The sequence below is a fragment of the Azolla caroliniana genome, unplaced genomic scaffold, assembly GCF_043228905.1.
Source record: "Azolla caroliniana isolate FFs.n. ecotype wild unplaced genomic scaffold, voAzoCaro1.0.p SCAF_1, whole genome shotgun sequence".
NCBI lineage: Eukaryota > Viridiplantae > Streptophyta > Polypodiopsida > Salviniales > Salviniaceae > Azolla > Azolla caroliniana.
Window position 1 is genome coordinate 31,302,148 of NW_028230436.1, and position 14,858 is coordinate 31,317,005.

A 14,858-nucleotide genomic window follows, 5' to 3' on the forward strand; every position below is an offset into this window, starting at 1 on the left:
TGCTGACAAAGCAAATGTCATGGTATCTTATCCATAAATCTAGCTTGGTTGTAGATAGAGAAGGCTATGAATCATAGCTAAATGATTACCTTGGTTTTCGAATTTTGCAACCCAATTGTTTTGACCTAGCTTTTGGACTCTTTGTGGCATGTTTGCAGCCAGCAAAGCTATAGTTCAAAACACACAAAATTAGTTTGTTCGGGATGTGGACTTGGCCTTCAAAAAGTTCAAAACACATGAAATTAGTTTGTTCTGGATGTATAGTTTGCCTTCCACTTGAAAGGGTTATTCACATGAATTCTTCTTTATCTTTGAGACAATTCAAAACTCTGGAGTCACTTTCCGTTTTCTCTTCCAAGAATCTTGATTGATATTGTAATCCTTTCAAGTTGAATTTATCTGGCTAACACAAATTACATGATTATAGTTGTCAAAAGTAAAGCGTTCTCTTTTCTTTTTAATGTGTAGCATTTGAAAGTATTATACTGTATACATATGCTAGCCTTCTGAGAATATATTTTAATACTCAAGGTAATCAAACCTTGATTGATTCTAAATGTTCTGATTTCCATGGTTAAGAAAATGGCAGAATTCTATGGATAGTATTGCTGATGTGAAAGTGTCTCAGATATATAAACTCAAACCACTACTGATCTCAACTATCATTGACAAAATTTTGGATGATCTGTTTGTGTCATTATGAGTGAGATCGAGAGTAGGTTACTTGAGATTTAAAGCTGGTTGTCAACGTTTGATTCTACATAAGGACTTAACTGTGACAATTATAGTGTTATCCAGGGGATGCTACTTGCATGAATCAATGAAGTGTGGATTTTGTACATCGGATTTTGATGTTTATGAGAAATAGGCAGTGGTGGAGGATCTTGAAAGCAACAAGACGGTCCCATATGTTGATTGGTTACTTACACTGTCTTATAGGGTTTCTCAAGTTTCTATTTGAATATGTGGTGACAAGGAAGTTCCAGATCCCTTACTTTGAACTTGGTTCACACATGTATTCTAAACGGTTACGATTAAGGGTAAATTCCACATAAATGGGGACTTGTTGAAAGAAGTGGCTCACCATGCTGAGATTTAGGGTTGGAAAATTAAGAATAGTCTAAAACTGATCAAGGAATTTTTAATTTTCGTTGGGAACTAACAACTATTACCCATGTACATAGCTTGGAGTTTGCCTTCAATCCATGCGTTTAGATATATTTATTTTATGTTTGGAAGAGGTTGAGGAAAGTTGCATTTGTTTTTGATGTAATAAAAGGCTTTCCTTTTCAATGACTTATCTAGGAAGACCTAACAATTGCAATTTAGCACAGTTTGAATAACCTCTTTTTCTCTACGTATAGTGTGCACACATCTATTGGACGATTGTATATATCCTAACAATCCTACCTTGTATACAACTAATATTCCGTGTAGATGTGTGTCGATACCTCACAATAGATGTTTATATTTCTTATTTCATCTTTATGCTTATCTTTTATGTATTTAATAACAGGGAGAGATAGAAGGCCCTATCTTTAGTAATATATCTTCCTAATCTAGCATCCTTTCATGTATCTTGGTGAAGTTTGCACTAGCAAAGGGTTTCACGAAAGAATGCATGCTAAACTAATCTTGAATATATCATATACATTCAATGAATAGTTAAATAGTTTTAAATTGAAGTTCTCCGTAGCAAAGGGTTTTATGAAAGACACGTGCTAAACTAATCTTGAATATATCATATACATTCTATGAATAGTTGCTAGCATACTTTCATGTATCCCTAATGAAGGTGTTTGTTTCTACCACCCTTCATTGTCCTAATAGATGTCCTCTAGTGCAATGTAGGTGCCCTTTCATATTTGACTATTCATCTCCATTCATTTGTCACGTTGATTTTTCCTTTCAAGCTAACACCATTTCGAGGCCATATTGATCATTTGATTTGTTTTTCTTTCTTTCATTGCATAATGATTGATGTTTGATCTTAACCACATGGCATAGTTAAGACATATTTTTCATAGTCATGTAAGCGTGAAAAGATGAATAAATATTTCATACCTTGTTTTTGTGTGGGGGTTATACATATTCATTTTTCTATTCGAAGGATTTCTTAGAACAAACAAATGATAACCTTCATTTTTTGTCAAAGATGTTGATGTGTGTATGTCGAGATTTCATAATTCCCAATTACCACCTACTTATATTGTTTCACATGGTTGTACAAGTATTTGGTATTTTTAAACTAGCAATATATTCTCCTAATAGAAAAAGGTAGCAAGTAAAATATTGTTCTTTTATTTAACTCTCCTCCAAATATTTAACTTTTCACAATGTTGATCTTGCTATATATAGTGTGTGGTGTAGGCATGAACGTTAGTCTTTGCTGAATGTTACCAATGCCAATTACTTGGATGATCCAATCATCTTATATTCTTATTTTGATGATTTATGAACGTATATATCATGAAATCCTATTCCCCTCATAAAGAGAACCTGAGTTCCTCCTAAGGTTGATAAGGTTTCAATTTTCCTAGCAAGATAAAATTTCAAACAATGAGGGTAGGATAGGCCCTTTGGGCTTTTCCAGCTCAAATGACCTTTCAACACATTATAACCTCGTTCATGATGCTTTTATATAAATGTATGACGCGTATGTGTTTAAATTAATCATGTCATAGAGAGGAATTAAAGGAAACTCCGTATAGACAGTAGGTTTCTGTACATAGCACACATTGCATGAAATGAAGTACACCACTAATTTGTACCCGATTAATCATTAGTTATAACTTGATCATCTTGGGAAGCAACGATGCACTTATTTGAATATTGTACGATGGTTGGTTCGCACAAACTCTATTAAAAAAATGAATAACCTTTGATGAATTGCTCAATTGGTTTAAATTATTAGTTGTGCCACTAAAAACACAATATCTTCACTTTGCAATGTTGTACCATGATTAAGAAATCAAAACACATTATGATATACACCATGGTTTGTGGCTTCATTGAGATGGACTCCCTCTGTCACACAAACATTTATGGACATATTGGCAAGCATGTCAATTCAATGACAAATTGTCATGTTGGAGATTCATTACTATCACCATCTTTATTGCCGCAATGCTTTTCCCTTTTGTGTGGATGTTGGGTGTTTGATGACTTGATCACAATTATAAGAAGCACAATTTCATGTCCCGAACAATGGATGACTTTTCTTAAAATGCATTTATGCCATCAAGTTAATGTCCAACACCACATGAAAATTCCTCCAAATGAAAATTCGAATATGCCCAAGAAACTCCACAATATATGGGACATCGCACAATAAACCAAAATGTGAGGGAGAGGATGGGGCCTCATACTCACATGCAAGGATGTATGCGCCAAGGTGAAGTATACCAACGACAATAGTGCAACAGTGGGAGTAATGGGGGTGGGTAAAACAATCGAAGGCACTAAGAGAAAATTGTCGTAAAAGACTTCTTGTTAGCTACATTGCATGTAAAATGAGAGTATCCATCTATCCATCCATCCATATAGCTATAACTAGAATTATAGGCTATTGAGTGTTGTTGATTTGGTGTCTATTATTATTACTTGGGCTTCTTTCTCTTTCTCTTTTTTTTGCTTTGTGGTTTGTCTTTCATTTGAGGTGTATGTATGTGTGTGGAGAGAGAGAGAGAGAGAGAGAGAGAGAGAGAGAGAGAGAGTTCAGTTACAACTAAACTCATCCAATCCATCTCCTTTAACCCTTGTCCACACATTACACACACACACACACACACACACACAAAACCCCTCCCCTGTTCCCAACACTACTGACTCTAGCACCATCTCTTTCCTTCTTATATCTCTTTCTCTCTTCACAAACAGTCAGTCTGTTACCTCAACTTAATGTAGTGTAGCCTAGCCTATAGAGATGCACTTAGAGAAGCCACGGCTTCTCATGACCTTCTTTTTCTTCTTCTTCTTCTTCTTCTTCACTACTTTCTCCACACGCCATTTGACAGAGCTAAATGATGATGTGTTGGGCCTTATTGTATTCAAATCTGATCTAATCGACAACGCCAATGCATTAAGCACTTGGACTGAAGATGAAGACAGCCCGTGTAATTGGACAGGTATAACTTGCAATGGAAACAGCAGCAACAGTACTGATGGGAGTGAGGGTAGAGTGATTTCAATTAATTTGAATGGTCTGGGACTCAGTGGGCGTATTAGCAAAAGGGGACTTCAAAAGCTCACCTACTTGAGGGTTCTATCACTTGCTTATAACAACATTTCTGGGTCTATTGATATAATAGACGACGAAGATCCGTATGTATACTTGGAGCGAATAGATTTAAGCTATAATCAGTTGTCGGGCGCGGTAAGCCCAGGATTCGGCAGCATTGTGTCTCTGAAATACGTCGATTTCTCGCACAATTTGCTCTCCGGAACTATACCTTCGGAATTCTTCTTCTCCAACACTTCTTCTTCTTCATCATCTTCTTCTTCATGTAATTTAGTGTATCTCTCATTGGCATACAACCGAATAGAAGGGAGCATTCCTTCTTCCATCGCGTCATGTCTACACATCCGCGGCCTTGACTTGTCGGGGAACCTTCTAGCGGGGCAGGTTCCGGTGGGCGTGAAAGCAATGGACAGCCTTTCCATGCTGGACTTATCATACAACTCAATCACAGGGGAGCTCATCTTCCCATCAGCCTCTTCCTTAACCCTAGTGGATGTGAGGCTCCAGCGCAATTTCTTTCTGGGAGGGATCAGCCAAGAGGTTGGGGATTTCCCGAACTTGGAACACATGGATTTGAGCAACAATTTCCTGTCAGGGGAATTACCTGATGCCATTCAGAAGTTGGGCTCCCTCTCCACCTTGAATGTGGCCAATAACCTTTTCAAAGGGAACATTCCTTCATGGGTTGGTAACCTGGCTTCTCTCAAGGTCTTGAATTTATCTTATAACACACTTCAAGGATCCTTGCCTCCTGCTGGCTATGGCTTCTCAATGTGTGGGGAGTTGCAGACCCTGGACCTCAGCTCCAACAAGCTCTCAACTTCCATCTCTTCTTCATTGGCCGACTGTTCTTCCCTCATACAAATGTACCCCCCCCCTCCTCCCTTCACCATCATGCCTTTCTTCTTTACATCAGCATATTAATCTTCTCTATCTCACCATTGCTAGGCTTCTTTGTTTGCTCATTAATTATATATGATAGGGGTTCTGCAGCCTTCTTCTCTATCTCATCATTACTCAATTTTGTTTTCTCCCTCATCTTATCATTTCTCAGGGTTCTCTTTTTTGTTCCTAGGTTTTTTTTAATCTTACATTTACAGTTTTCGTTATTTGCTCATTATTGCCTTACATAATTAGGGTTTCTTTTTATTCTCATAGGATTGAAAGACAGCATTCTCTGGCAGATCAGAAATCTTTCAACATTTTGTTATGTCACTTAATTTTTTTTTACACTTTCAAACATTTGTTTATGCTACAAATTACAATAGGGTTTGTGTTTTTTCATTTATTCCAGATATTAAGGGTTTTTTTTTTTTATCTTTGTCATCATAGGATTGGGATTTCGTATAGAACTGACATTGTTTTCTCTCCCTATTATCGTACATTAGGGTTAGGGATTCCTTATAAGGAATAACCCCTTTTTAGCATTGTTGTGCATTAGGGCGTTTTATTATTATTATTATAGGAATGGACATTGTTTACTCATCAGACCCTCCTTAACCCTCTCTTTTTGTTAAAATATTTATTGTCCAGAAACTTAGCACGGAATCGATTGGAGGGAAACATTCCATCTGTACTGGGTGACCTAAAACAGCTAGAGGTCTTAGACCTCTCCTACAACAATCTATCGGGAAACATACCTGCAGAATTGGGCAGCCTACAAAACCTAGTGGATCTGAATCTCTCCTACAATCTGCTACAAGGCTCCATCCCAACCAATGGTGCATTAAGCAAGTTCAATGCCACCACATTCCTGGGGAATGCTGGCCTATGCGGAGATCAAGTGAACATAACATGTGGATCAATGCCCAAGCCAGTGGTCCTCAATCCAAACTCTGGTTCTGATGGTAGTGGCACCGACGGCATGCCTACGCCGTCCACACGAATCCATATGAAGAAGCTGTTGAGCGTGTCGGCCATCCTAGCGATCTCGGCAGCAGTCGCGATTTGTGCGGGTATTGTGATTGTGGCGGTCTTGAACAGGTACACCCCAGGTGTGGCCACACATCCTGTGTCCATGCCCAATGGGCTGGGTCGGCGGTACCGGACAAGCAGCTTCTCGACCCTCTCATCGGGGAGTTCGTTGTCCGACCCCCCGTCCGCCCTGCTGCCCCCGGCCCCGGTCTTCGGGAAGCTCGTCATGTTCACCAAGAGCTCCAGTGGCGGGATCGCGAATGACCCGAGAGCCGAGGAGTGGATCACGGCCGCGCACGCCATGCTCACCAAGGATAAGGCCCGACTCAGCGCCCCCAGCACTGTCTACAAGGCCGTCTTGGCAGACGGTAGGACAATGGCCATCAAGAAATTGGTGGCCATCACAAAGACACAAGAGGAGTTTGAAAAGGAAGTGAAGCTGCTCGGGAAGATCGAGCACCCCAACTTGTTGAGCCTCCGGGGCTTCTACTGGACACCTGATCTTCAACTACTCATCTATGATTTTATCCCCAATGGCAACCTCTACACAAGGCTGCATGAGGACAATGCTGCTCCTCCTCTCGGGTGGAGGAAGAGGTTCAACATCGCTCTCGGTGCCGCCCGCGGGCTCGCCCATTTGCATCATGAGTGCCATCCTCATGTCATCCACTACAACATGAAATCCAGCAACATATTGTTGGATGGAGAGTACAACCCGAAGATTGTGGACCATGGCCTTGCTAAGCTGCTCCCCATGTTGGACAAATACCTCGTGAGCGGTAAGTTCAACAATGCCCTAGGCTACATGGCACCCGAGTTTGCGAGCCGAAGCTCCATGATAAACGAGAAGTGCGATGTGTATGGTTATGGCGTTATTCTGCTCGAGCTCATCACCGGGCGACGCCCTGTCGAGTACCGAGATGATGATGATGTGGTCATTCTCTGCGACTTTGTCCGAGCTCTGCTCGATGGAGGCAATGCCATGAGGTGTGTCGATACCAGCATTGTGCCTGACTGCCGAGAGGAAGATGTCCTATCCTTGATGAAATTGGGGGTCATGTGTACCTCGCAAGTCCCATCGAATCGGCCATCCATGGTCGAGGTTGTGCGGATACTCGAATTCGTCAAGTCCCCGTGGGCAAATACTAGTGACACACCTTGGCAATCTTCCGAAGGGGTTGGATGAGAGATCAACTTAAATGTGATGATAATTCTTGTCAAACTTTTCTGTGAAGATTGTGTGTGCTCCAAAGGTTCAAGCCCTTAAATCCAAGGGTTTCCAATGTGTTGAAAGGGAGCAGTTTTTGTGATCTTTGCTTAAGCCTCATGTCCTTGATTCCAAGGTTTCTACAACAATGTGTTAAAAATGGAGCCATTTTTATGATCTTTGGTTATGTTTAGGAATAGACATGGGCAACTAATCGTTTCATATGCATATGTATGATTCATTTATATCATGTTACTTACCAACAATATCAACACCAATACTTGGCAGGATGAATATATGCACACACATATATGAGGACTTTAGAAGAGGGCAAATTCTGATTATTGTTTTCAGTGTGATTAATGAAACTTCCTCGCGAAAGCCTCCATGAAAGATTGATGACATTGACAAAGCCTAATTACTACCTAGATAGAAAGGTGTGTACAATGCTTGCAATTCAAGTTCCATAGAAATCTTATTGACAAGCGATGCATGCAATCTTTACTTGTTTTCTATAATAGTAGACTCAACATACATGTATCACAAAGGTTCATTTAATGTAGAGAACTTTTCCTCAACCGTTGTCATGGATGGAAACAACACTATTTACGATGCACTTTTCATTTTTTTCTTCTCTCTTTTCTCTGCATGTATTCCCTTTTACTTTGATTTGTTGCTGATTTGGCGCCCATTACTAGTGCTGTCATTGTTTTTTGTCTTGTAGTCAATGTCCTTCAATTGTTTTTCCATCTCCTTCACATTGTTCTTGTAACGTCGTTGCACAACCGTGTGATTGTTTCGTGCATATAACTAGTATTTTCTATAAAACAAAACATTAGAAATGCATCCTCTTCCCTATATATTTCACAATATCACAATATCATAGATGAATATTTAGACCGGACAAAAGGTCACCATCAAATATGATACAACATGAGCATCAAATTGAATTTGTTTGTTGATCAGTTGTTATGGAATGACCACTTTAACTATATGACCCATTGTCGACATTACGGATCTCATTTGTGTGATCATCACTTTTGTTGTAATTGATGCATCTCTCTTTCACTTTTGTACTCTCAAGTCATGTGAAGCAAAAGACATTTAAACTATGATTGACAAACTAGTGGTTGGCAATAGTGCTTCCCCTATAAATGTTGTCACATGCATACACTACTAGATCATAAGTCTCTGTACATTCGGCTAGGCCAATTTGCGATACAATCTAGAGACATGCCATTTCTTGCTACGAAACAGCCTTTAGTGTGTTTTCCGAGGATTGAAAGGAAAAGGTCTAGGGTTGCTTTCAAGTTCGTCCGAGATAAAAAAAGAGAAGTTATTTTACAAATTTTAGTGTAAAAACTAGCAATCATGATTGTGAGGAATTATGGATGCTATGACTTTTTTCACTATCGATCACAATATTGTATTGTAGACCCACTCAGATGGTTTGATGGATTAATCACCTATGGTAGAACTCCTCTACAACTAGTTGCCAACGTTATATCAACTCCCTATCATATGCATCCATGTGTTCCTTGCTAACAAATCATTAGCTATTGAGTAGATTAAGTCATGTTCATATGCTTGTGCTAACACATCCACATGTAATGCCCAAATGTTTTATTTATACATAATGTTTTAGGTGATGTTAACAAGTGAATGACCAAAGGTTTCCCTACTTCAAAGTTGCATGTATCTCCCTTGTATATCTCATTGGTTCTCTCTAGAGTAAGTTCACTAGTAAGTTCCATGATTACCTTAAAGGTTAAGGGACATATTTATCAATGCTTTGTTTTGATGTAATGAACACCATCCTTCAAGATCCCCAACTTATAATAAGCATAAGCATGCACATTATGTGAATTTTGGCTTAGCGTGCAACCCACACCCCCAACCAAACAAAGAGCAACATCCTTATGCTCAAAGAAAATCCTCATCCTTATGCAACCCACTTGCCCTAGTTGGACACATGTATGTGTAGAAGAAGAGAAAAAACATTTCCCTGGATTCTATAATTTGATGTGTAGAGTGACAACAAGTCAATGTGCAAAATGATGAAAATTTAAAGCATGTATTTTAAAAAAACTATGCTTTTGCTTTTTTCTAAATGGATTTTCTTGACCAATGACACTTTCCTAGACATCTTATTCTTGACTCTTAGACCAATGCTTTTAATTCTCGAGTTCATGGCACACGTCTTCACATAGCGAATTGGTACCATAAAACTAGTAAGGCCATGCAATTCCAGACATGAAAGGGTACTCTTTCACTTGGTGAATTTACACCCAAGCAATGTGCCCCCCTTCAATGAATTTGTACAAAAACTAGGGAAAGACAAATTTAGTTGAATCCGTCACTTAATTTAAAATATTGAAATTTTGCTTAGAGAACAAGTTTGAGTTTGACAAAATTAAACTCTCTATAACTATGTAGAGCTAAGAGTAGTACCATGATGGGATTTAATGAATTTGGAAACTATATGGAGGAGATATAAGCAAACTACTTGATAGAAGTATCCTAAATCCCACCTAAATTTCCTCACTCTATATGCACTCAACAATTGATACTACATGAGTGGGTATGACTATCAAATAGAACGACATGTAATTCCTTGCACAAGTAAATAAACCTAAAAAATGGGGAAGAAACAAAAATAATAATACAAGAATGTTTGAATAACATTCACATTCGTTTTCCAACGTAGGAAAACGAATGTTATGCTAGACGAACATGAATTTTACGTACTCCTTGTATAGGAGGTTTTTTGCATCTTATGGTTTGTTATGAGTTTTCATTCTCGGTTTAACCAATCATTTTGGGTTTAGGGTCATAAAGGTGGGAAATATGTTTCATGCAAAATCTCAAAGTTATTTAGAATTTGTTGATATGTGATACTTTTGACACACTCCACTTAAATTATAAGTTGATTTGGCAAAAGTTGTAGATTACATCATTGATGTAGGGTCCCTTACCTATATGGATAGAAGAAGAGCAACCATGTTTGGACTGATGTTCATCGGGTAGTATCAACTTTTTAAGCAACTACTAATACTTAATCTTTAAGGCTGAACAAGAATGGCATGTGACAGATTTTAGAGTAGAAATTGTTTTGTCTATAAAGAGGCCAAATTTGACCTATATAATAAATCGACATAACATCTTGGGACTCCTTCCAAGTTCCTACAATGAGGAGTTACTTCAAGAGTAAAAAAATCATTAAGAAGAGTAAACTAGGCTCGGCCCTCAAGGCTTCAAAGTGAAGAGCAATAATCCACTTTATGTGTACTTCAATGATGATTTCTTTCTTTCTTTTTTTCCACGGTAAAAACACGGTTTTCCGAGCAAAAACCAAGTAGTAATCCATTTTAGAATTTATTCATGGAGCCCTCATTTCCGTTTTACCTTGAAACTACAATTTTCTGACTCTTTGAAACATTGTTATAATGAAAGAAATATGGGAAACTGGCTATAACTTTGGGATAAAAGAAACGGGAAAATAGGGGAGCCATGCCTTGAATCAAGGAAATCCATGTGGTGATTGTCGGTGAGATCTACGCAAGAGCTCGTGTCCATCCATGACCCTATATCACAATGACTCGGTCCTAACGACACTAGCACCCATTGAACTATCCTAGTGATATATAGTTGTTGCCAAACCATTTGAGTTGGTGGTAGGCTTTTGATACTTCATCCTTCTCCTCCTTACCTACCTCTAGTTCCTCCCAAACACTGAGCAAAAACTCTAACCTCATCCTTCTTTTGTCTCCCCCTTGTGATCGTTATCCTCCCCAGTATTATCAATTGTTTTTATCATAGATTGACACGTGCGTGATATTCGTGATATTCTCCATGCGCAATATTCTCCATATTCGAGAATATGAAATGGCCCTAAGAATATTAAAAAACCATTCGTTTTGTAAAATAGATATAAAATATTTATTTATTTATTTAAATAAATTTATTTTACCAAAAAAAGAACAATTATTCATTAATAAATTATAGTGTCAAGAGAGTTTATGAAAGTTATTTTAATTAATCAATTTTTTAAAAACGAATATTTTTATATTTACTATACAAATATGATTAGTATAAACTTTGAATATATGATTAGTTTGAAGTACTATTTATAATGTCAAAATAAAAATATCCATAAATTTTGAGGGAATAAAAAGTGAGAAATTAATGAGCTTTTATTTTATTTATTAAAAATAAAATAAATACTTATAATTTATAAGTTATACATTTATTATAAAAATTTAATAATGACAAATCCCCAAGTCTCTCTTTTATTATCCCTATTTATTGTTTAAGCTCCTTTTTTTTATCCTAGAAAATTAAAAAAGACAATGTTTTTTTTGTTTTTTTTAAAGTTAAACGAATACTTGACCGCCCATTCGTATTCGTTTTCGTTTTCATTTGAATGGGAAACCCGACGAATGCGAATATGTCAATCTATGGTTTTTATAGAACCTCACATCCCTATTTCTCACTTACCCTCCCACTCTATTTTCATTATGTGTGTGGAACAATCTATCTAGGTATGGGGGCGTCACCAAAACCTCCACAATGTACTTTGCATGGTCATTGAGGCATTCATAATCATTGTTGTTACTCATCCCTCTTGAACATATTTATCATTACGGATTGGATGGGTATAATTTCAATGCTCTGTGAAGAATGCCACGTCAATACTAAAAATTACACTTGGCGTGTCATGAAAATGGTTAAGGTTGATGTGAATCATATACCCTCAACTAGACATCAAACTATTTCACAGAATGACTTCTTGTGGGCTCGAAATTGTTGCATCGAAAGTCTTCATGACAAAATAAATTGTTGCATAAGATTGTGAATGTTGCCACAAAAGATGACCTATCTTGAACCAAACTTTTTAGATTTATTGTGGATGACGTCAAACTCTCTTCAGTAATATAATTGATCCTTGGTAGAATCGTTGTACCCTTCCAATTGTGTATTTATAGATAGAAGTTTACATCCCCAATGATGATTCTTGGAAACTTTATAGGAACTTGGGAAGATGATTCATCATATTTGGCTTCACTCATGAATGACAACTTCTAAAAAGAAGATGCATTCACCACTAATAAAATGTATTCCATAGGAATCTTGTTAACATGTATGCTACATTTTAGAACTGCCATTACAAAATGTTCCATATATTTAACATATGCTAAGTATTGTACGTATTTGACAAGTATTTTATGTTTCCTAAAAGAGAAATATATAATTAATAATAATTAGACCCATAAATTTCTTTTGAGGTGGAATGATTTTTTTGTTGAGTAAAGTTTTGGGCACAATTACTTCATTAGATGAAGTTTTTTGTGTGGTGCCTATATGAATTACAGAAATAAATCACTGAAAGTTAGAACAATTGCTAGATGATATGAACCAAAGAAGTATTTAACGTATCCTACATATTCTACGCATATTTTTAAAAAATGTAGAATACTTTAAAACTTCTTACCATATGTATCGTAATATTTTACAACTAGGGCATTTAGAAGAAATCTAGATTATTGTTGTTAGCCCTTGGAATACCCCCCGATAAATATGGAATCAACCATTGTTATTTACTCTTATTCTAATGAATGCCTATCTTATTCTAAATGGTGCTATTAAAAGGTCTTGTGATATGGTTGTTACTCAAAATTTTATAACTAGTGGAAGGAGTTTCGTTTTTTGGAAAATAAAAAAATAAAAAATAAAAAATCTCCTCAAACTACAAGGGGTACAAATTACGTGATGAGGGTATAAATTGATATTCCTCATATGGCAAGGGTACATTCGATATCACCCCTATTACAAGGGGTGCTTATAAAAAAATCCTTCCAAATTTATATAATTCACAACATAGGTGGCATACACATCATACTTCTAAATTATAATATAGGTGGCATAACATTGCCCCGTTATCATTCATGTGCGTGTCGGTTACTTTACATGTAATGGCTCATTTTACGAATCTACAAGGAGTTAGCATATGTTTTCAACAAAAAATTATGAGGGAATATTGTGTGTATGATATCTACCATCTTCCCAATAATCTAGTTATTTTAAATAGCAATACATTGGTTATTTTAAATAACAACACATCCTATAAAACCTTCTGTGTATGTATTTTAGCAAAATATTAAAGCATTTCTATATCAAAAGAGATATGATTTGGTAAATGTCTGTGAAGATTTCACTTATAACACACTTTCAATATGGGTACTTTTGGTATAGATTTGCCAACTTGTAACTAAGGTGTAGATCCCATATTGTCAAGAATGCATGCATATGAAGAATGGTCCAAAGCTCAAAAACATTGTAGGATGGGTTGACATTGATGAATTCGAACAGAGTTAAGATTATAGAAACTTCAAATGTGAGCATTAGTCAATGCATAATATGGCCTACATTATAAATAACATAGTATTGCTACATAGCGTGCAATGGTTACACATATATCTTTACCCCGAATCCGAGGACTAGTCAATAATATAGCATACACGACATATCACATAATAGTGCTACATAACGTGCAATGGATATAGAATAGATCTTTATTATTTAAAACAAATGTGAAATGTGAAGGTCTTGGCATATGTGAAGGACAAGGGGACATTTTAATAAGGGGGGACCAATATGCATGTGGGATAGACTTCAATTACCTAGAAATATGTGAAATGGGACGTGGGTGGGGAGGTGTGGGGCGTTAACATTGGCAAAGTCATCTAGCTTAAGCATTATAAAGTGACATAACTTAACCCAAAAGGACTTGTAAACATTCATGAACTCATAGCTAATGTAATGGCAGAAACATTTGAATAAAGGGGGAGCAATATGCATGTGGGATAGACTTCAATTACCTAGAAATATGTGAAATGGGACGTGGGTAGGAAGGTGTGGGGCGTTGACATTGACAAAGTCATCTAGTTTGAGCACTATAAAGTGGCATAACTTAACCAAAAGGACCTGTAAACAATCAAGAACTAATCACTACTATAATGGCCTCTTCTTCTCTCATGATCAAATACATAGCACTCTTCTTGTTAATCAATGCATTGGTGGGATCACAAGCACAATCCCAAACCTCGCAACCCAAGCCATTCAAGCGCTCCAAACTTGAGTACTATGTTCAAGCCCATGTCGGTCCTAGTTCCCTCGCATCTTCCGACAAATTCTTGCCCCGTCTTAATGCCACAACCACTGCAAAGTTCGGGGCGGGGAATCTTTTCGCCTTCAACATCACGGAGAAGGTAGATCCAACGTCAACACACTTAGGGTTTGCTCGTGGGTACACTGTCGAGACAAGCTACTTGGCATCTCGTACCTCATCATTGGAGACAGCCACGATTGAATACGAGGATGCAAAATACAAGGGAACTTTTGTGGTAGTCGGTATTGTGGGTGCCCCCGGTGCCAATGAGTTAGCTATCGTGGGTGGCACCGGCAGCTTTAGAGGTGCCGAAGGCTATGTCACCATCC

At 37.4% G+C, this 14,858-nt stretch overlaps 1 protein-coding gene across 1 annotated transcript; it reads left to right on the forward strand.

Moving 5' to 3' along the window:
- Window positions 1–3,877: 3,877 nt before the first annotated feature.
- On the forward strand, window positions 3,878–7,538 carry LOC147869719 (uncharacterized). The gene is made up of 2 exons (XM_087332412.1): window positions 3,878–5,106; window positions 5,774–7,538. The coding sequence occupies exons 1-2, from the start codon at window positions 3,926–3,928 to the stop codon at window positions 7,338–7,340; spliced, it is 2,748 nt and encodes a 915-aa protein (XP_087188538.1). The 5' UTR covers window positions 3,878–3,925; the 3' UTR covers window positions 7,341–7,538.
- Window positions 7,539–14,858: the final 7,320 nt, after the last annotated feature.

Coding starts and splice junctions, on each gene's coding strand:
- LOC147869719 (XM_087332412.1), top strand. CDS start 3,926: ATGCACTTAGAGAAGCCACGGCTTCTCATGACCTTCTTTTTCTTCTTC. Junction 5,107..5,773: donor TGTTCTTCCCTCATACAAAT/GTACCCCCCCCC, acceptor TTTATTGTCCAG/AAACTTAGCACGGAATCGAT.